Below are 22,773 nucleotides of genomic sequence, written 5' to 3'. Positions count from 1 at the left end.
CGTTTACTCTGCTGTAACCAAGTGACATAAACGTGGGTCATGTGGAATTTCTAAGGTAACCAAGATGGTGGGGGGTCGAGGAAGTTAGGAGCACGCGCATTCCGAAGACCACCCGCTTAAGGTGAAATGAAACACGTCGAGGAAATTGATCGACGTCGATGAAGAAGATTTTTCTAAATGCCTACGTTGCCGACGTTCGTTTTTACATTGACAGCTGTGTCGAATTATATTGGGTATTGTACCAAGTGACATACTCCACCTGCCGTTTTCGTACAATAATTGTAAAGAAATCGAAGTAAAACTCCAGAAATCCTCTGGATTCATGCTTTCTGGGGCCCTAATTGACTGCAGAGGGACACCCTGCGCCATCTGTGATTTCCACGTCAGTTAAATTTTCACTCTAAGACCTCGTATTCCCATCGTTTTAGCATAGAAGCGCATACAACATTTTTTTTTTGCCTTTATCCCGTTCAAATGCGAGTTTATCGATTACCAGAGTGTTCTAAATTGTCGTAAAATTGTCCTGACCCTTTCGTTTCTCATATCAGAGCCTTCGATAATTATATATCGATCGAAATATAAGAGCTCGACGCCATGTTGTTTCTGGTCTGGGCTAAGTTAAATAATTTGTTTGAAAAATCCAAATTTTGAATGTATCAGGACAATTCTTAGATGATCAGGAGTGATGTGTCAAAGTTTCGGACAGTTTGGTCTAATGTCCTTAAAAAAAAGTGTTGTATTCGTATCAACTGATTTGAAGGGTGTTTCACTTCACCTTAACCGAAAGGGTGAAGAAATCGGCAGGTTTCGGTGGAGGTCGGAAGGGTTCGGCAGCAGCGGCAAGGCCGGTCGTCGACGAATAACCGGCAGGCGTCGCGCGCTCAGTATGGCTCAGTCTGCATCGGGCTGTTGGACGGATCGCGTCAACCGAACTTCGGAGCCAGCGTAGTGGGTCCTGAGCTTCAACGGATCACCGTTGGTGCCCTTCGATCGGTCCAGGGTGTCCCGAAGATCGCGACCTGCTTCCCCTGGGTGAGTGGCAGCGAAATTCCTGACCGTCGTTCCCACAATCCCTTACGACGTAAATATGTTTAACGCAACCTTTGAATCCACCCGATGATCCCGGAACGCCACGTTGCGGGAATGTCGACGTAAACTTCATTCGTAGAAAAACAGAAAAGACCGACGTAACAACTAATCCTTTTATACATGGATTTTATACGAGATATTACGATCGTCGATTGATCTATTGATCTTTGTTAGAAGTGCCCGAGGGGCGAAAATGAATAAGTTAACAAATGTCACGAGACAGGACACAATAATATTTTAGGATACCGATAAAACACTCGAGTGCGTATTAGTGTGAAAATAATGATGTCGAATTAACGATGTTTTGTAAGTCGGTTAAAATTGCATTTTCTGGTGCAGTCATGCATTATCTCGTAAATGATTTACTTGGCAATGCTAATTACGTATATCCTGAGTTAAGTGAAATAATGTTTGAGCGGATGAAATCAAAATGATAGTGGGATTTAGATAATTCCATTGTAACGGTTTTAGATAAACTTTTTTTTCTTATGATACGATATAATGCATATTACACGAGATATGAGGAACGATGAATTTTAAAAAGAAATAATTCATACTTTAAGTTATTGTTGAAATTAATCTATGAGGTCGAATAGAGAAGTGGAATTCAATAGAAAACTGCAATGCAGAACGAGTGGTAGAAATTTAATTCGCGTTAAAATCATTCGTGGTAGTATGGAATAACGTGATTCGTCGAAATCATCTGCATGTACGTGCGTAGGTCACGTGAGTCAAAATGGCGGCATTTTGTGAACGTCTCGGACTAAATTCTGCAACGTGCGAGTACAAACAATAACGAGCGCAGTATTCCTACGATGTTGAATTAATTTGTTTGTTGTCAAAACAACAAATAGAATTTGGAAAGAAAGAAATGAACAGATATCCGGAAAGCAAATAGTTACGTTAGAATTCATTTTCGTCTTCCCTGACAGTAATTCGATATCGACATTTACTTTCTCCTTATTTTTCGTTGTTAGAGAGAAGAATTTTATATTTTGACACAAGTATATCTGGGACAGAAGAAATATCTGCTGACTACGAAAAAAATTATTCGTTCATCATTCGACCATACGACGTTTCTTCATTCGATACAGATAGATTTCATATTACTGAATTGACGTCACTAGTCGTAATACCACTTTGTTCGTTTCAGATGGCAAGTAGAGACAAGAAGAATTACTTTTTTTTTTCAGAATTGCATATACTGTACCCGGGCAGTAAATGATCTTTTTGGTCTACATATTTACGCGTTGACGTTCAGATGATTCTGTGAACTGATTTCGAAAAAAAAATGAAAAATTGCAATGTCGGTGAATTCATAACAATAAAAAGACAGTTTTGAAGGTTATTTTCATTGTGAAATAGAAGAAATTTAAAAAGATAAATTTACGTACGGATCATTAACAAATCGACTAGGTTCATATAAATGAAGATTTGCAGTTTCTGTGACATTTCCTGTGCTTGCAAAATACTGTTGTCACGCGTTGCTAAAGCATTACAAAATTAGGTGAAAATGATTTCTCAAGAGCGGCATATATTCCTTTGACAAATGCGACAGGCGGAAGTTAAGTGAAATTAGTTGGGAAATGGTGTCATGAATGATGGTAATTGATTCACAGTTGCTCGTATTATACGAAACAAAGAATCGATTCAATGCACGATCTAATTATTGTACAGTTTATGAATTGAAGGAACGCTGGACATCGTAACCCTTTTTCACATTTTTCCAGTGCACGATTCATAATTTCAATTGTTTTTGTGGATGTTTATATAATAATGCTTAAAGTTACTGGCACGATGGCTATCTTCGTAGCAAGTTCATGGGGAAAAAAAAAATGAAAAATCCCTTGGGGTGTCTTTACCAAACATAGACTATAATTGTCCTGTATTAATGAATGATTGTGCCATGGTTATGTCCTACGGGTATGATTAAAAAAATAATTCTATCTTTAGCCTCATCATACAATGCCAGAACACTTTTTAATCAACGCACAGGTATTCTAATTCCCCCAGGGATTTTATTTCCATGTAGTAAATCTTCGTAGAAACTATCCAATAAATTTTTTAATGAATACCACGTAAATATTGGATTATACAGTATTACTAGCTATTTACATTATTGAACTTTGTTCTCTTATTTAAAGGAATATAGAAAATAAATATTGGGGTAGCCAGAAAGTTTTGCGTCACTGGCAACATAACTTTGAAAATGATTATTTCTTGAATTATAACTTCAGTCAACAATATATTTTCCATTTCTATGTATGATGTGGGTCCATCTGTTGGGCAACTTATCGATGCCTCGGCACATTTTTGTCAAATTTTAATAATGAAAGTGTAGAGTGTTCCAAGATTTTTTCGGCAATCCAATGTATACTGATGTCATGCGGAGACGTTTGAAACACGAGAGATGAAACAGCCTTGAAAAACTAATCACGTAGAATTTGTAGAAGTAGGGATAGTGCGTTGACCAAGTGGAGTGCGTCATACGTGGACTTTCCCAGATCCGTTTTTTACCTGTTTAAACAACCTTGTTTTCTACTCAATATGCCAAGGAAAAGGACAACTATCATTGTAATGAAAGATTCCGCTTACGTTTAGCATTTATTAAATTCGATCCGAATATAATATCTTTCTCATTTTTGCTGGAACAAGGTTTCCTTGCCGCTGACGTTTTATTCCGATGTTGAAAATCGTTTTCCGTCCTATATCACGTTAAAAAGAAGCATAAACAAATTGAACTCACTTTCCTTACTACACCATCGCCATAAAAATTGAAAACACATCAATGAGGTGAAATTAAGATCTTTCCTTCTGTTTCTTCTTTTTTTTTTTTTAAATCATCAGCTTAGAGAGTGACGACTCAGACTATATAACATATTAAATTCGGAATTTCATGAGGGGACCTATAACGTAACCTTCTATTTAAATTATCGTTCCAAAACCATTTTCGCAGGATTTACAATTTCGTCACCAGTCACTAGGTTCATTTTGCAAGAATTTCACTGAAACGGATCTGATGATGACGATGATCACACGATGCATTAAAATCGGAATTCGATTATCTTTACCATCCGCTTTATTGATCATTCCGAAGTAATTTTCTCAGAACTTATCATTTCTGATTTTCCATCAGACGCTTCTTGCAATATTGCCTTGGAACGTTACTCTCCATTTAATGTAACGAATTTCTGATTCAACTGTATTTGGCTCGAAGCTCTGCCGAGTCTTAATCTTTCCGTGATCTTTTTAATAGGATTTACAGTTTCAATATCCGTCACCAGGCTCATTTTGCGAGAACTCCAATAAAACGAACGTGATGATAACGAAGACCATGCAATACATTAAAATCGAGACTTTGATTACCCTTACTTTCCATTTTATTGATCACTCCGAAGTCATTTTCTCGGAACTTATCATTTCAGTATTTTTCATCAGAAGCTTCTTGCAATGTTGTCTTGAAACACTAAACGAGCAAGGAACGATGACCGACATTATACGACGCATTAAACTCGGGATTTCGCAAACGGATCGATTACTTAGGTCTTTCATTTTATTTATCTCTTAGGAGTCATTTTCGCGGAATTCACAATTCCATTTTTTATTACAGGGTTCGTTTTGAAAAAGTTCCGTTGAATTACCGGATGAGCTTGGACTCGCGACTAAAATCATATGACGCGTCTTAATCCCGGAATTTCACAAATAGGCCAATTATGTTTTCCCTTTTTCTTTTGATTTGTGATTCCGTGGGTTGGCCTTTGACTATACATAAGTATGCCGCAACCAGTTCTGCTCGACTGGCCGATATATAAGAGCAAAAGCACTCTCTTTCTCTCTTTAAGAAAAAGGAAAAAGGGAAATAGACAAACACTTTCGGTATCGATCCTTTTTTCAATCACCTTTACCGCTGACTAATTTCTAGCATTTTTGTTTGTCAAGTTCTCTCGAACTTCTCTCGCCCCAATGGGCGTTAATGTCCCTGCAATTGAGATTTCAATTAGCAATTACCGTCGTACATGCAGGATTTAATTGGAGAAAAAATAAGCCACATTCCGCAAGAAAATGCCTGCCGACATCTTTGTCGGGAAGGAAAAGCTAATTACTGAATTATTGACTGGTTCGAGAAAAAATAATGGAAAAGGATCCGCCGATTGTAATGCTACCCTTAGTCATTGTAATAACTGTACTGTTCAACAACATGCAGTGATGTGCAAATGTTTGCGCAGTTTCCTTTTAGCTCTGTTTTAGAAAGCAACAATGAGAATGGTATAAATGATGTGGAACTAAAATACCGTGCACAGGAAAAAGCGGAAGTGCAACCAATAAGCATTTTTTGACATAGAAGGAAATTTATGGATGTAAATACGTTATAAGATGAATAAAACTAAACAGTAAATCACTGAGAAACTTATGTACATAACTAGACCTTATTGTTAGGATGCAATTGGGTTTTACAAAGAATTTATTAGTGTCGCAAATAATAGAGATGTCATAACTGAGTCGATCTACACTTGATCATAATTTTGAATATTTCCATGCCTCTTCAAATCAATTGTTTTGTATGAAATTAATATCAATGAACGTCATGGCTCTCTTATGTAGAAATTCCGACTATTAATATTATTAAATGTCGCGTGAACGAATGCTTTTCTCAATGTTGTGCAAAAAAGGCCCTTCAAACATATCTACTCCAATACGTTATAATGACGATTGTCTTATTATCTCTCGCATAGTAGGGAAATATCAATCTGAGAAATTCGCGAAGGATATTTTTCAACTCTCAATTATTTCCGTGATAGCATCCGCAATTCTCATTGTATTCCTTATAAATGCATTCTTTCTGTACTTATTCACAGCTGCAACGTGATGAACAAAATATGCGATTTTTTACGTCCAAAGGTCGAGTCAATTATTCTTGTTTATCGCGCAATCAAGTAGTAAAAGGAAGTTTGAGCGTAGATTGAAGTTTCTACCTTCCGGTATCTTCTTTTTTGAAGCAAGATTTCAATAAAAATGGAAACGCCAAAACTTCCAGGAATGTTCACGAAAACGCCTGTTTAATTAATTCCGTTTTTCGTCTTAATTCTATTATCGAATATAGTTATAATTAAATAGGAACAGATTAAAACACGATTCTTTATTAAGAGTACTGATTTAAATTTGAACCTCGGACTGCTTTGGACGTCTACAATCGTGTTAGCATAATTTAGTTAACCGGAAGCCAGCATAAAATTACGACAAATTTAAGAGTCATCGAAATTTGAGCGGCTTGATGGAATATTTGATTGCTACGTAAGGTCGAAAATACGATATCAGATTCTTGGTGTTACCTTGAGAGAACGATCAGAAATTTACTGGGGGCAATAGTCACCTTAGTTGTTGTTGCTTCAGGGAAGTAATTAATATTCGCATAATCTCCGGTAAGAGTACGAAGAAGGCATTCACCTAGTGACGCAAACGCATCGGTCTTGAACCCCTTCTCCGAAAATGAGATAATTCAATTTATTCTCATTAGACTTTGGTCCTAATCGCAAAGATGTATCCAACAAAAAGATCTTGCTTACGACTACGTCTAATCTTATATCTTCATGTTAATTATTTCCATAAATTAATCTGAACAGTAATATTTCTATTGAAACATGGTAACCATCTGTACAGTTAAATGTACCTATAATTACGATATACAAGCTTTCTTTGAGCTTAGTATCATTTATTCAAAACTTACTTGATACTGGATACACCAAAAAAGTTGTAACGTCTAATAATTAAAGTTATACGTATTTGGTAATCATCTACATTGTTCAGGATAGTGAACGGATACTTTGACAGTATTTCGGTAATTACACATTATTTTAAACAAAAATCGTTTTCTCTTGACGTTATCCCAAGCAATATATGTTCATTTCCATTCTGTGCGACCTTTTCTTGCGGGTAGCGTATTAATGAATGGCACACTTTTACATTCAGTTTTATCATAAACAATTTGGCAAAAAATGTTATATTTTCAGGATTAAATATCAGGATTAGAGGAGAGGCAAGGTGTTGCTTGGACTCTTTGTGAATGGCGTAACAGTTGCGTGCACCGTTGACAGATTAACATATTTCGTGATGTGATGGTCACTTTGAAAGTTGCTCATTTGTTTAACATATGTTAGATCATACATAGTAATCAGTCAATGAGGCATGTAAACCAAACGTTTTCAATCTTAACTTAAAGGCGAGGTTACCCCTCTAGGAAGATTTTGAAATCCTCGTTTCTGATTTATTTATGTAACGTTTGAACTTTTTTTTAGTTTTCTCATCCTTCTCCTCTTTTTTTTTTTTTTTAATAAAATCCTATTTTGCAACTTAGGTACTTAGATAATCGAGAGATCCGTAAACGCCAATTGATGGTCGTAAATGTTTAAGATTTTTTTTTTTCTTTATGTAGAACCTTGACCAGTCACCGATCCTTCTTGTCATTGGGAATAATTGTTGTAACAGCCTTGGCAGAATTGTCAAGGAACAATTACATATCTCCGTAATGTCTAGTCGTTCGAAATGCGTTCGCGATGTTTTGCTTTATGAAATTATTTGGTATATTTCACGGCAATATATTTGTCAGGAAACATTGACTGCATTTGATTTGCCAGGTCAATTGTAACATCTTTGTTTATCAATCAAACGTTTCATATGTTTATAAACTAATATTTTATTACAATTGGATCATTGAATACCCTAAAGCTAGTACAATAAAACAAAGCAATATACTTCGCCAAGTGATTACAATGGGATGAAAATACACCATATAAGCCATCCCGAAAAATGATTATTATCAAGGGAACATTTACGTCAATATTCTAATTATTTATTTAAACAATTTTGAGTGTTTTCGACCGAAATAAAGGCGTTACAGTAACTGTAAAGTACTTTCGACGTATCGATATGGTACGATCGAGTTTGCCCTGATTAACCACATAACCAGTTGTTTATTTTCCATTGGTATTACGAAAGGCAAGGTGAAGAGTATTACCGTACCTATGTATGTAGATGAATTTATGTAAGGAATCAGTTGTTGCTCACCTACTATGGTAAGGAAGCTGTAATGTTAACTGCACAACCTGTTTCTTTGGCCAACCTCACCTGTGGGACTCTAACGTAATACGTGTACATGGGCAAGTGGCATGAACGCTCGACCTGGTGATCATGTAGCCTTATGTACATTATATACCATATACATCCTCTCGAGCTGAGCACGGATAGACCATATCTGTTCTGACCTATTAATGCCTTGCCATTTACTCGAGTATGCACGTGGAAACGCTCATGGTGTATGATCTTTCCCTAGATTATATACACAGTCGTACTGTAAAAGCAAAGGTTGAGATTCGTAATTCCGAAAAATATTGCTGACCGAAAAAACTGCAACACCTTATAATCAATACTGTGCATATCAGATAACTACTTATATTGTTCGTCATAGTGAAAGGACACTTTGATTATATATCCCGGTAATGACAAATCGTTTTCAATGAAAATCGAATCACTGTCCTAAAAAATATATGATAGCCATTGATTTGCGTGATTTTTATTTCTAGGCGTGACGATTTTTTAGCGAGGAGTGTATAAGCAAATGTTCTTCCCATAAGATCGATTACTCCAATGTATCATCAGACTTGATAAATAAAAAAAGATGAACATTCGCTTTTGTGTGAACCAAAGGAAATGTCCGGCAGTGCGACGTTTCATCGGAATGATGACAATTTCTGACAAGTTCATTCGAGTCAAATAATTATTCTTCGAGTTGACATAATATTTCTTTGGTACTATTCAAAGATATATTTCTCTGGTTCAATGATATCTTTTTCTCAGGATGGAAAAATGAAAGAAAATTGGCTGAAGATTTAAGACGAATCGATGGTTTTCGTTTTCTTTGTAAAAACTTTCGAGGTAGTCCCTGCAGTGGCGATTGGCGTCGTAGCTTAAAACATGCGGAAGGTTATTGAGGAAAAAACTACTATAGAGAAAGGGAAAAAACAAGTTTGAGGAAAGAGAACGTAAGCTGGGGAGTTAGTCGTCGGGATTAAAACCTGTGGAAACGAAGACTCGGAAGGAATGTACAGAAATGCTTTAGGAAACATTCGAGTGTTGCGATAGCCCGTTTTATAATAAACAAGATGTAAACATTGAATGAAACATGTGGAAACGAAGACTCGGAAGGAATGTACAGAAATGCTCGTGGAAAAATTCCAAAGGAATTAGGTTTTTCTCTTTAGAAGGAAATGACGTCTGTTTTAGGAAACATTCGGGTGTTCCGGTAGACCTTTTTAATAATAAATAATATGTAAACATCGAATCGAGGTGGAGGAATTTTGTAAATGTAGAATTTAAATAATGTACCGAGTGCATTCTCGTTCGGATGTGAAAACTTTTGTCTGCGGAAAGAGATGTCTTAACTTTTTAATATTTTTAATTTATTATTAGCTTCGATGCTGGAGAGACATCCGAAAATGTTTTCAAATCACGGAGAGAATATATACATCTGACATTATTGTCGTTAAAAATGTACCGCATAGAAAGGGTACTCCTTTAACGTATGTTTCGAAGGCTTGACGGAATTAAATATGCTTTTGAAATTCCAGAAAAGTATCCATCGATCGTCTGGGAGAATCATGGCGGACCCAACGATGGAAGACATGCCCGACAGGATAGCTGAGGTTTTTGAGGGCCGGGAAATTTTGCTGACTGGAGGGACGGGATTTTTGGGGAAAGTCATGATGGAGAAGTTCCTGCGATGCCTCCCCAAAGTTGGAAAGATTTACATACTCGTCAGACCGAAGAAGGGTAAGGACCCCAAACACCGACTGGATGACATCTTCAATTCCGCAGTGAGTCTTCGAAGCGTACTAATTATTAATCACTTTTGAAGATGTGCCATCGATTCGAATCATGCGGTTACATTTGAAAAATTTCACACATCTTGGATAAAAAACTCGGGGCGAGACGCACACATTCTCGTTCAATTGCTCAGTAGATGACAAGGCCTTTTCATATATCTCACGTAGCAATAACTGTAACCGTAACAGGAAGAACCGGCGCAATCGAAAGTTCAGATAATTGAATACGAGGTCGGTGTTCGTTGGTTAATTAGTTTATTTTAATTAGTTTATTAAAGGTTAATTAGTCAGTTATAAACTATTATGCTTACGGTTACTGGTATATAAGGTATTTGTGAAGGCATTCATAACTCTAAAATTCTAACTGCGGGATGTGTCGGCGAAAGAAACAAATTTTGCGTCAGAAGTAACCACGGGACGTAACAATAGAAATGTTATTTCATAGGAGCGTAATCTTTTGTACAAATTTTATAATTACATCAGATATACTTTGGAAAAACTTATCAGTGGTCACGGTTAATAAAAAAAATTAACTGCTTATGTTCATATCTACTGGTTAATGTACCGGTTTATGGATGGGTAAATACCAGAGTTAATTATGCGACGTAACGATTAGGCAGCATGACTTTTTTTTTATATAAATTGACAATAGATGTAAAAGTGAGACAAAGAATACAGTGGTTAAATGACCTGACTAATCGACCATGAAATCAGTAAAACTGTTAGACTGAGTACGCAGTAAAAATAATTGTCGGTTGGTAGAAACCACTTGACATAAAGCAATTAAGTAGTTCTAACAATGAGAGATTGTACAATTGTACAGCACCCCCTTTTGAACTGAAAGGAAACATAACTATGAACGTTGATAAAGATTTGTACGTTTCGAAATGCATATTATAATTTTTTTTTGTAAATGATTAGACACCCATAATAACAAGGTAATGACGCCATGTCGAAAATAATGTTTTAACGAGGCTATTGCGACCGAAATCGCACCTTATATAAAGTCGAGTACACGCAACGAGAGAAAATGTACTTGCAGTAAAATCTTTTGTAACATTTGTTACTTTCGGAAGGATTTCATATTTCTATGATATATTTCCAGGAATTACGTCGCGTGAAATGGTATGTGTGCAATACGTGTAAGAACCGTTTAATAGCAGGAGATTTTAATGTAACAGGTATATCAATATATGTATACCGTAAGATCAACATTTTTCATAAAAATGTAAAAGTAACATATGCATATGTAACTGAATGTAAAACGTATAAACGAAATCCTATATACAACGTATGGTGCACTCGCTAGTGGTAATTGTATATATCAAATTAGCATAAATATGTGAAGCCTGCAGTGACAGCGAGTACACCATAAGGAGTGTACAAAGCACTTCCTACTTGTCGCTCTTCTATTGACAACAAGCAGTCAATATATGTAAAAGGTCAATAACGTTTCCTCCACCGCATTTCAATGATAAGCCTACAAATTAACAAATACAGAGTGACCGGTAATTATGTGTTAATGGAAATATACAGTATTTATTTTATAGGGGGAAACGACTTTCTATGTTATTAACATTTGTTCTTCTTTTTTGCGTCATTCGAGTTCCTTTAAACCGTCCGTCGTAAAATTTATGCGAAATCCTTTTTTTTTATTACCAATAACCGCGACCTCTGCTCAATTCCATTGACTATTCACAAGGGTATAATTATTGAAGCCTAACATTATAAGGCGTTCAAATAAATCGTCGATTCGTGAGTCAGGAGATTGCAGATGCCCAGAATTATAGTTGAATTATTTGGGAGGCGCAGAGTTACTGCAGTCAATCAATTGTATAATAGTGGTTCAAAAGAGTCGTATTTAAATTGAATTTCATATGTTATGAGCCAAGTTTCGACGACAGAAGCTGCGGAAAATTAATTAAAAGGTTTCTAAAAAAAAATGTCAATATTTTCAAAAATATTTCTACGTTCGTTGCGGCAAAAAATGTCAAAAGTTAAGATACATTCATTCTAATTACCTCATCCTCCATATATGGAGTTTTTATTTTACGCGTGGCGGTAAACAAGAATTCGTACTAATTAATTCGATCAAAATGACCAATGCGCGTTTAATCTCTAGTTAAATAATGCTCAATTTTTATTCCGCAAAAAATGACTTGCAAAATTCTACGATCGTACATCCATGAAAGCTTGAAAAATTGTTCCGTACAATTTCGTCTCTTTTTTTTTTTTAACTCCAACTCTAGAAGTATTTGAAATAGTTTTTAGTGACAAGTGCCAAGCTGGATCGAGATAGTAAGTACTGGATTTTTTGTTTGATACTGGTAAATATCCGGCAACGCCTTTTTTTTCTGTTTTTTTTTGGTAAAAAGTTCGGGCTGGGACGAAAGGGCGATTCGGGAAAAGCGTTTGCAAAATCGCGAAATCGGTGCGGTGAAATTCGCCGGGGAAAAGCGAGGCGTCACGGGTTCGCAGAAACAGAGTCAAGGCCTCGCTTCGGTACGTAGCGAAAGAATGATCGTCTGGTGAAAGTGTTCACCGTACCATTATGTCATATCTCTTAGCAGGCTGCTCTAACGCAATCATGCGTTCATTGGAGGTAGCGAGAGTTACGTCGTGCGCGTGTATGAAACAAGGCTAACGGGTCAGAGTTTCCCTTCGGTGTGAAATGTAAACTGTCGCTATCGAAAAATTCGTTGGGTGTAATTTCAAGAAAACTAAATCTGAATTGCGATACCTTCGAGAACGAAGGAGCCGCGGTAGGAGGTAAGAAAAATCCCCCTGATAAAAATTAGGGATGATCTAGTCGATACCTGAGAAGGTGAATCGAAAGTAAAAATGCTAAGGTTCTTAGAGACAAGTTGAAGAGATATTACCCACTGCTTACATAGACTCCCAACATGCAATACATAGAGCACGCACATATCGATCAGCCACCTTGAATGGTACAAATTCGATAACGCAAGTAAGATGCCAACCAATCTTTAAGGGGATATATGCAATTGTCATAGGCGAAATTCAAGAATTGTTTTTCATAACTAAGATGCATTTTATAATCAAAAATAGAGCGCGATTTCATAGTATTGAACTTAATATATCATTTTTTTTAATATAACTTGAAATGTCTTTTTTGCGATGCAGAACGAAAGCTTTTTCAGAGAATTGCTGTACCTCGCCAATTTTTTAATATATCTGAAAAAACAAATGATATATTAAGTTCAATAATTGTACCATGAAATCTCACTTTGTTTTCGATTAAAAAATGCATTTTCTAATACTTCGGTATCTGTACAAAACCAAGCTTTGCTCCATCTTGCAGTGTCGGTGTAGGATCGTAGCTGATAATCTCGATGTTGGTGCGACATAAAAAAAAAATCAAATGGAAAAAAAAACAGTTGGATTAACCTTTTGCGTTGGAATGGACGTGCTATGCACATAGACGGTTATTCATTTCAAGAATGGGAATAACGCGCCACTTAAGTCGTCTGGTTCTGCTCCTAGAAAGTTAGATTAATTAGAAATAATCAATGCCTAATCATGTGTCAAATGATTTAAAGTACCAATAAGCTGGAAATTTATTTGGACCCTACTTTTCATGAATATCCGGTGAAAGAATTCTAGCGCAAGAGGTTAAGGTGATGTGAAAGTGGCGTCGAAGGGGTTTTGTTTATAAAACTTTTCTCTCAATTCGTTTTACCGAATAGTTCGAAACTTTACAACGTGAATAGGGAGACTTTAAGGAAGGTCCTGAAACTCGTGAAATTTCAATTCTTTTCAATTTTGTTTATAGGTATTTTAAAAATAATTTACAAAAAATGAAATTTCGCGAGTTTCAGGACCTACCTTAGGGTCTCAATATTCACGTTTTAAAATATGAAACGATTTGAGACACCCAGTTCGTAGAAAAGTTGTATGAACAATTGCACTTTCGGATGCCGCTTTCGCACCCCCTTAAAAGGATTTTTTAACCTCGAGTTGCGCATTACGTTTTTCAATACTTTCACAAGCCCATGGATTTGGCAAGATTAGTGTAGAATATGAGTAACCCAGGACGGAATGTTATTCGTTGATGTTTGTTTCGCGTGTTTTCGCTGTACCTTTCTTATATAGGTTAAATAAACATGTACACAACCGTAAGTTTAGGGGGGGGGGGCAATCGACACGTGAAGGGACTCGATTGCAAGTACTTCGAAGTAAAACGGACACCTAACGAGTCGGCGCAATCGTCGTAGACTCGATCTTGCTCGATCTGTGTCCGAGGAATGCCGTTTACATAATCTCGAAATTTAAACAGCGCCGACTTTCAGCCTTTGCCGAGAAGTGCCGAGTCAGCGCAATTTGCATAACCTTCTTTTGGGCCCCGTGAATTTCTCGGAAGTGCATGTGCGATGAAAGAATAGAGAACAATCTTGCGCGAAAATCCCCTTTTGGGCCCGTTTTCCTTGTAAAACGAAAGATTGATTGACGTACTTGGAGGCAAAACTCCGGATTACATTACTCGCGGGAGAATGGCACTGTTAAAAAAAGTTCTGTGAATTTTATAACATTTTTGACAGAAGTTTTATTCAGACATGGTATACTAATTAGGTACGTTGACGTGTCTGAAATATGACCGGTGTTAAAGTATTACGATGAAGAGGTGGGTTTGAATAATAATTTTGTCACTTGCGGTAGAATCACCGGGTAAGGAAACGCAACCTAGACTTGCGAGTCTTCAGCTGGGAAAGTGATTTACCGAATAACTCGGATGACGTTTCTTAATATTTATATTTTGCTAATGAGGTGTCGCGAAAGTCCATGTGTATATTGAACGATAGTATAATATCAATAACGGTGATCGAAGCACTCTTGTTGGTGCATCGCAAATAAATGTCTAATAAATCACTACCTAATTTGTATTCACGTTATGAAAAGTTTATTCAACGCACATTTTTTTTTTATATTCCACATATGCAATTACGGTGTGCGCGGAGAAAACGCCATTTTAACGACGACCTACATTTTTTAATAAATTAATCAGCGTTCCACTTGAATTTGTCTTACACGTAAAGTGTAAGTGCACGTGTCTGTATTTGGCGCGAAACTCTTCCGAGATTCTTGATTGACATGATGGCTCATTATTCTTAAGCGGGAGAGAATTTTGTTCTTGAAAATGATCAAATGTCAGCTGAAATGTTGAAATGAAATTGCGTCTCATTGTAATTGTATTGTTAATGCTGTATGTATTTTTCGACCATCGATGGGACGAAAGTATTGCGGCATTCCGCAAAGAGAGTCCCGTAAATGCAATTGCGCTAAGCCCACGCAAACCGAAGTATTCTATTCATGGGACTTTTTGCCATGTCACCGCGGAATACAAAATAAAAAAAAATTACCTGCCAGAATTGAGAAGTTGCACAACCGGGGAAGAACTTTCATCTCGTCGCGGCTTGAACGTTCGTTTGTGTAAATATTCTTACTTCATGCTTATGCAAAGCACGTAACTACTTTCAGAAAGAACGAAAGCCTAGAGCTCCCTCGTCTACGAGTTTTGGATACGCTTATTTCTTTTTTTATATCAGCAAGTTTTTTATACGTAAACTGTAATTCACGATTCAAAGTAAAACAACCGACATTGTCGGAATAATAATGTGCACTTTACTCGAATTACCCTATTATTCTTACAACGTTGATGCTGTATGAGAAGTTTAAGGGGTATCATTGCTTCTTGCAGACCCTTATGTACACTTAAATTGTTTTGTTATTTCATTGATACATTTTATCAAGAAATTCAGTAAAATTTCGAGCCAAATACACTTATGTGAGAAACTTGTTCATTTATACAAAGAACATTAAAGACTCGTGAAACAAAATTGTATTGCGAACTTCCATGTGTTACCAATGAAAAGGAGAAAGATCATTTGCGTAAAAGATATTACAAAGAATTGTCTTTTTTGGCAAAAAAAGTGGCTAGATTTCGCGGTTTTCTGAAGTATGAGAACAATGTACAAAACAACTTTCAAGGTGGAATTTTGTTGTTCAGTGAGGCTGTACACGATAATTACGCGAAGGTTTCGGGTCGAGTAATGTCCGTTCCAGTTCTATAATTGTCCTGGCCGATTGTTCATGATCATGGTCAACTTTATGAAATCGGCGAAAGGCTGAGGTTGGTTCATGATTCGACCTATCATTATGGAAGCGAAGCCTATATTTGCCAAGAACATCATGATCAATCGATTTATTACAGGAATAGATTGTCATTTATTTAAAAATAGATCTGCGATACCTAATTTCGTCTATATTACTTTACTATTAATTTAACAACATTTATTTTATCCTCATTATGTTTATTAATTGGAGAGGATTCGGTATTGATAAAATGGAATAATAAATGAACGTAATAAAAAATCAATATCACACAGCACAAGAACTGATCAGATGATCATGTTTACAGTATTACATGTCTTGAAAGTTTAACCGTCAGGATTTACACGTAACCATCACGTGTGAACAGTGTTATTATCAGATGGCTGAATATATGATATTTTCACTTTCTATTGTTTGCCAAACATGGATGAGAGACCATCTTGCCGGATATTTACTGCCCATAATTCCCCTGTTAAAATGCGTTAACCAGTACGTCCATATTTGACTCATCGTATAAAGTAAGATGAATAAGGGCAAAGAAATGAAATACGTTTACGCCAAATGCATGCCTAACTATATATAGCAACTATGAATTAGTTAAACATAAAACGTTATACCAAACATTACACGAAATGAGGATTCACTTGTTGACTTTTTTTTTTAACTTAACTGTCTACTTAAACCAAATGTTTGTTATTAGCTTCAGTGTGTACCGAAATGAGACCATTTTATCACGTGCAAAATTAATATTTCAATTACTGAGGCATACATCAGAAATTAATTTATAACAGCACTTTGCAGAAAAGTCGATTTCACAAGTTGCCAAATTTTATATAGAAACTTCGTTTGTTTGGATTAAAAGACTTTGTTAAAGGACCAAATTAAATGAAACTTAGAGTCGAAAGTTATGTTATTCTTCAGTGACGTAGATTAATTGACAATTTCTATATAAGTTTACCCCCTAGGGCTCGAATATACTAGATATTGTTAAAACAAGTGTTCGAAGTCGACACCATCCTTCACCTTGATCTTTGATTCTTGGTTTCTAATCAGGTGATATCATCGGGCAAATCTGGTTGTCCTTCAAGTAACCATTTTACATTAATCTTATACTGCTACGGGAGCTCATGAAGTTTCTCGTTCAACACGCATACAGTCATAAGGTTGCGACAATTCACAACTCTCAATTGACGGCTAATGACTTTATTGCAATGCAATCAGGTGCACCTAGAGAACCATTGATAACGAAAAAACAAAATCGCTGCCTAATCGCCACACGTGTTAGAAATGAAACTTAAAAAGACTTATTAGATATTATTAATCATATTTGCGTTTTAATTACACTATTTTTTATTTCACTTTTAAATGCCAGCTGAGAGAATAACGCGCTAATACCAACACTAACGAAAACGTTTACGCAAATTGTCTCAGTATTAATACACAAAAAGATGAATGTAAATAGTAATCAACTCCGTGAACGAAAAATAATTGCGACGGGACATCGATAATAATAAGCGGCGATTTTAATGTCCACTTCGCCAAGGCCAGAAGCATAATCGACTTCTTAGACAACAAATTGAAATTAAATGATATTTAAATAGAAAAAAGAAACGGTTATACAAATTGTGTTGATACTAAAACACAAATATTTTTCTGCGTGTAGTAATGTATTCCTCATTACGGAATTTAACGTAAATCTGAATACATTGTGGGAATGGGATGTAATTAAGATTTGCAGAAAATTTACTTCTGCGTGGGTTGAACTTGCGGGAAAAGAATCAGATTTTAAATGAAAAAGTGAAATCGTCACTTTTGCGTCGAAACTGTGAATTCTTGAATCCTATCCCAGTCGAGCATTTTTAAAAACGGAACTGAGTTGTCTGTCGTTTATCACGTTTATTTTGTCGTTTGTTTCAGTTGTTCGAAAAGGTCCGCGAACAAAGAGGTCTGGCAGCTTTGCAGGATTCGGTTACGGTAATCAGTGGAGATGTGTCCCTTCCAGGTTTGGGTATTTCTCCGGAAGACCGAAAGTTGCTTTGCGACAGAGTTAGTATAGTATACCATGCAGCGGCTACTGTCAGGTCAGCATAGTTAATTACTAAACATTTGTCCAGTCTTAAGGTGAAGTGAAACCCCCTTCAAATCAGTAGATTCGAATAACACTTTTTGTTAAGGGTATTAGACCAAACTGTCCGAAACTTTTACACATCACTCCTGATCATCTAAGAATTGTCTTGACACATTCAAAATTTGGTTTTCTGGAAAAAATTGTTTAACTTAGCCCAGAGCAGAACCAAAATGGCGTCGAACTCTCATATTTCGATCGATATATAATTATCGAAGGCTCTGATATGAGAAACGAAAGGGTCAGGACAATTTTACGACAATTTAGAACACTTTGATATTCGTTAAACTCGCATTTGAACGGGATAAATGCAAAGAAAAGTGTTGTATGCGCTTCTATGCCAAAACGATGGGAATACGAAGTCTCGGAGTGAAAATTGAATTCACCTGGAAATCACAGATGGCGCAGCGTGTCCCTCTGCAGGCAATTAGGGCCCCAGAAAGCATGAATCCAGAGGATTTCTGGAGTTTTACTTCGATTTCTTTATAATTATTGTACAAAAACGACAAGCGGAGTATGCCATTTAGTACAATACCCAATATAATTCGACACAGCTGTCAATATAAAAACGAACGTCGGCCATGTAGGCATTTAGAAAAATCTTCTTTATCGCCGTCAATCAAATTCCTCGACGTGTTTCACTTCACCTTAAACCAATTTATAATATAATTCCTGTGAAGATACTTCGATTATGAATTCGTTTACAGTAGGTCTATTTCATGTCGTTTGGTACAGAGAAAAGAAATTACGCTATTAATTTTAATAGAATCGAAATTTAGGAAGTAAACCCACAGTAAGTTCGTCGTAGAGTTTTACATTTTTATGCATACTTTTCATTAATATTTATCTTCTTTTCGTTTACGGTATGCATTGATTCTCAGTATTAACTCTTTGCGGTTGTATTTTCCGTAGGCACGATAGCCTTGCCGGGAATGCTCGCAAAGAGTTAATTCTTTTATCGAGTTTAAGTAACCCGACATACTCGTATCTTTGATTTCAGGATAAGTGGATTTACTCTTCTCTTTTTTTTTAAGGGAAAAAAATAATTGATTATTCATCTTGATTTTAGATTTGACGAGCTGCTAAAGAAAGCCGTTATACTTAACACGAGAGGTACGAAGCAAATGTTAGACCTGGCGAAGGAAATGAAAAAGTTGATACTTTTTGCCCACATCAGTACAGCGTATTGCCATCTGGAGGAGAAGGTTTGTATCCGAAGGTCGTTGATTATCAATGTTACATTTTTTTTTTTCTTATCCATTAGGCTCGAACATATTAAAATGTTTGTGTGACATGATATTGAGTTGTTTCTGTGATGTAACATTATTAAAATTTGATTCTTTAGTACCATGTTATTCTCGACTAGTGGACTGCGAGACAGTGCCCATTAGGCCACAGAGTCTCGATAAATAAATGTTATGTCAAAGTGACGTTAGTAGTTGTAGCTTTAATACTTCCGGTGACCGCTGGCCGACGTTTACAATCATCTCAGTTGGCATTTCTCTAGGTTTTGGGCGAACAACCATATCCACCGCCTGCGGATCCTCACAAGATCATCAAGTGTGTCGAATGGATGGAGGACGAAGTTGTCGAAGCGATGACCGACAAGATCCTTGGCAACTTACCGAACACTTACGCCTTTACCAAAGCGTTATCCGAGGGTCTTGTCGAGGAAGCAATGCCACATGTGCCGGCAATCATTTTGCGGTAAGTATAGATTAAGGTGAAGTGAAAACCCCTTCAAATCAGTCGATTCGAATACAACACTTTTTTTTTTAGAGGTATTAGACCAAATTGTCCGAAACTTTGACACATCATTCCTGATCATGTAAGAATTGTCCTGACACATTAAAAATTTGGATTTTTTTTTTAATTTTTTAACTCAGTCCAGACCAGAATCAAAATGGCGTCGAGCTCTCATATTTCGATCAATATACAATTATCGAGGGCTCTGATATGAGAAACAAAAGGATCAGTACAATTTTACGACAATTTAGAACACTCTGGTAATCGATAAACTCGCATTGGAACGGGATAAAGGCAAAAAAAGTGTTGTATGCGCTTCTATCCCAAAACGATGGGAATACGAGGTCTCGGAGTGAAAATTTAATTCACCTGGAAATCACAGATGGCGCAGGGAGTCCCTTTGCAGTCAATTAGGGCTCCAGAAAACATGAATTCAGAGGATTTCTGGAGTTTCACTTCGATTTCTTGATATTTATTGTACGAAAACGACATGTGTAGTATTTCATTTGGTACTATATTCAATTTAATTCGACACAGCTGTCAATATAAAAACGAACGTCGGCAACGTAGGCATTTAGAAAAATCTTCCTTATCGATGTCGATCAAGTTCCTCGGCGTGTTTCACTTCACCTTAAGAGGACTCTCCCGTAGAAATTTAAATAAAAGAAAAGAAAAGAAAAGAATAACCTACCGTTTGCGTTTCTTTAAATGAAACATCTATGTATATAGTATATGTGAATTATAAATGATTCTCGGACTTTAGTCCTAGCATAGTGATCCCAGTCTGGAAGGAGCCAATTCCGGGTTGGACGGACAATATCAATGGACCTACGGGTCTTTTGATAGGAGCTGGAAAGGGTGTCATCAGGACAATGTACTGCAACGAAGACGGTTACGCGGATTATCTTCCCGTTGACATCGCTGTGAACGCCATACTCGCTAGCTCCTGGAACTTCATTTATTTCAAAGATCACGAGAAACGGGTCTACAACCTCACTAGTAGTAGTGAATTCAAGGCAAGTTTAAGTTACGCTTAGAATACAAAGCGAGAATAAACTTGATCTCTGAAATAAGTAATGACGTCCCTGCGGTACTACCGAAAGCGGTCGACGGAAAAATGTCAAGCAACCCGAGCGAAGTGGAATATTAAAAATTGCATATCTCTGTATTGAATGTATCAATCGGTTTAGTTGATAGCTCAAAAAAACGCGGAACCCCAGTCCAATCTCGATGACCTGGCTGAAGTTGACATTGTTCATTCAAGAGGTTCAGAAAACGACATTCTGTGTCTAGTTTGATGCGCCGAGCTAAACATCGCAGATCATTACTAGTTTAGAGTTTCGCGCCTCTATGTATGTATATTTGGTGCGAAACTCTACCGAGTTTCTTAATCCTCCTAGTCTTAACAAATTCAATGGGCCAGGATAAGATTTGATATTGAAAAAAGAAATAATAATTTAAAAAGATGCAGCGCGATAGGTGAACTCGGCGGCGCTTGAATTAAATTTAATAGAAAATGTGTTTCCGGGATAATGTTTATATACTAATAAATGATATGCTTGGCAGGTGTCGTGGGCAGAGATTATAGAGAGAGGACGTCGAATCACCGAGAAAGTGCCTTTAAACGGGATTGTTTGGTATCCTGGGGGGAGTATGAAGAAATCACGACTTATGCACAATATTTGCGTACTACTGTTCCACATGATACCAGCCTACCTCATCGATGCATTAATATTCCTCGCCGGTCACAAGCCAATGTGAGGAGAATACCCCTAAGAATTCATTACGTGAAATTCTATAAAAGATGCTAATCCTAAACGTTGTTGCAGCATGTGTCGAGTCCATCGACGTATTCAAAAAGGATTTGAGGTTTTTGAATATTACGCTAACAATCAGTGGGAATTTATTAACTCAAACATGTTAGGAGTCAGGGATAAATTTAATCCTCGAGAGAAGAAGAATTATCAGCTCCATGGTGATGACATGGATATAGATGCATATTTTGAGGACTGCATAAGGGCTGCAAGAATCTACATACTGAACGAACCACCCGATACGTTACCAGCAGCCCGTCGACACTTGAGAGTGTAAGTCACAATTGAAAAACTGATTATTTTGCCGTCAATGTGTATGATTTATAACAAAAAATTTTCTTCTGTTTTCCATGTAACAGGATGTACTGGGTGGACGTAATCACAAAGATCCTATTTTGCGTATTTCTGATCTACCTGCTGGCTTCTTGGAGTGACAGCTTTCGATCGCTGGTGTTCAGCAGTTGGACGTATATTTCTAAGATACAATCTCCATAACTGATTCCACATAGTCTTAATCTTTCAAGTACCTTTGCATTATAATATGACCAAATAAAACGTTAATTCTATGCAGTTTGTTTATAAGAGTATCATATTTAAGAGTAGAACTAGGTTTCGTTATTAAAATCTTTCCTTTGATTCCTTGACATTCTAATTTATAAATGCTGCCAATGCCAAATTAGATTTTGTGCAAGAATTAACACAGGTTAAACAGAGATAACTTCTTTCCGAGTCGTACTAAATTTTTCATAACTTTGAAATTGACAATTTTGGATGAAAATATATACATTTTTTTTACGAGTTTACGAGTAATCACGATTTAAATGCTATTACAAGACAAAATGTATCACTTATTAGTTTACTACAGTAATACATGAAGAATTTGATTCCTGTTATGACATGGTTAATTCGTTCCATGTTGTATTGAAACCGTATTGAACGAAACTTAATTTTAAAACGGCACGGTGGAAAAATTCGTGCTATAAAGAGGGTTGTC

At 36.5% G+C, this 22,773-nt stretch overlaps 1 protein-coding gene across 1 annotated transcript; it reads left to right on the top strand.

The window, feature by feature from the left end:
- The first annotated feature begins 875 nt into the window (after positions 1-875).
- Positions 876-22,358, top strand: LOC105700034 (putative fatty acyl-CoA reductase CG5065). The gene is made up of 9 exons (XM_012425577.2): positions 876-1,032; positions 9,711-9,956; positions 18,012-18,175; positions 19,289-19,424; positions 19,727-19,926; positions 20,729-20,981; positions 21,532-21,722; positions 21,795-22,052; positions 22,139-22,358. The coding sequence occupies exons 2-9, from the start codon at positions 9,741-9,743 to the stop codon at positions 22,272-22,274; spliced, it is 1,554 nt and encodes a 517-aa protein (XP_012281000.1). The 5' UTR covers positions 876-1,032; positions 9,711-9,740; the 3' UTR covers positions 22,275-22,358.
- The last annotated feature ends 415 nt before the right edge of the window (positions 22,359-22,773 follow it).

The sequence above is a fragment of the Orussus abietinus genome, unplaced genomic scaffold (assembly GCF_000612105.2).
Source record: "Orussus abietinus isolate OABI.00-Male unplaced genomic scaffold, Oabi_2.0 scaffold61, whole genome shotgun sequence".
In the NCBI taxonomy this organism is placed as follows: domain Eukaryota; kingdom Metazoa; phylum Arthropoda; class Insecta; order Hymenoptera; family Orussidae; genus Orussus; species Orussus abietinus.
The sequence above is the reverse complement of the archived record's forward strand: the minus strand, read 5'-3'. Positions and strand labels throughout refer to the sequence as shown.

Excerpts from the sequence above, each read along its gene's own strand:
- LOC105700034 (XM_012425577.2), top strand. The coding sequence starts at position 9,741 with ATGGCGGACCCAACGATGGAAGACATGCCCGACAGGATAGCTGAGGTT. Across the intron at positions 9,957-18,011 it reads ATGACATCTTCAATTCCGCA|TTGTTCGAAAAGGTCCGCGA; the intron begins GTGAGTCTTCGA and ends CGTTTGTTTCAG. Across the intron at positions 22,053-22,138 it reads GCCCGTCGACACTTGAGAGT|GATGTACTGGGTGGACGTAA; the intron begins GTAAGTCACAAT and ends TCCATGTAACAG.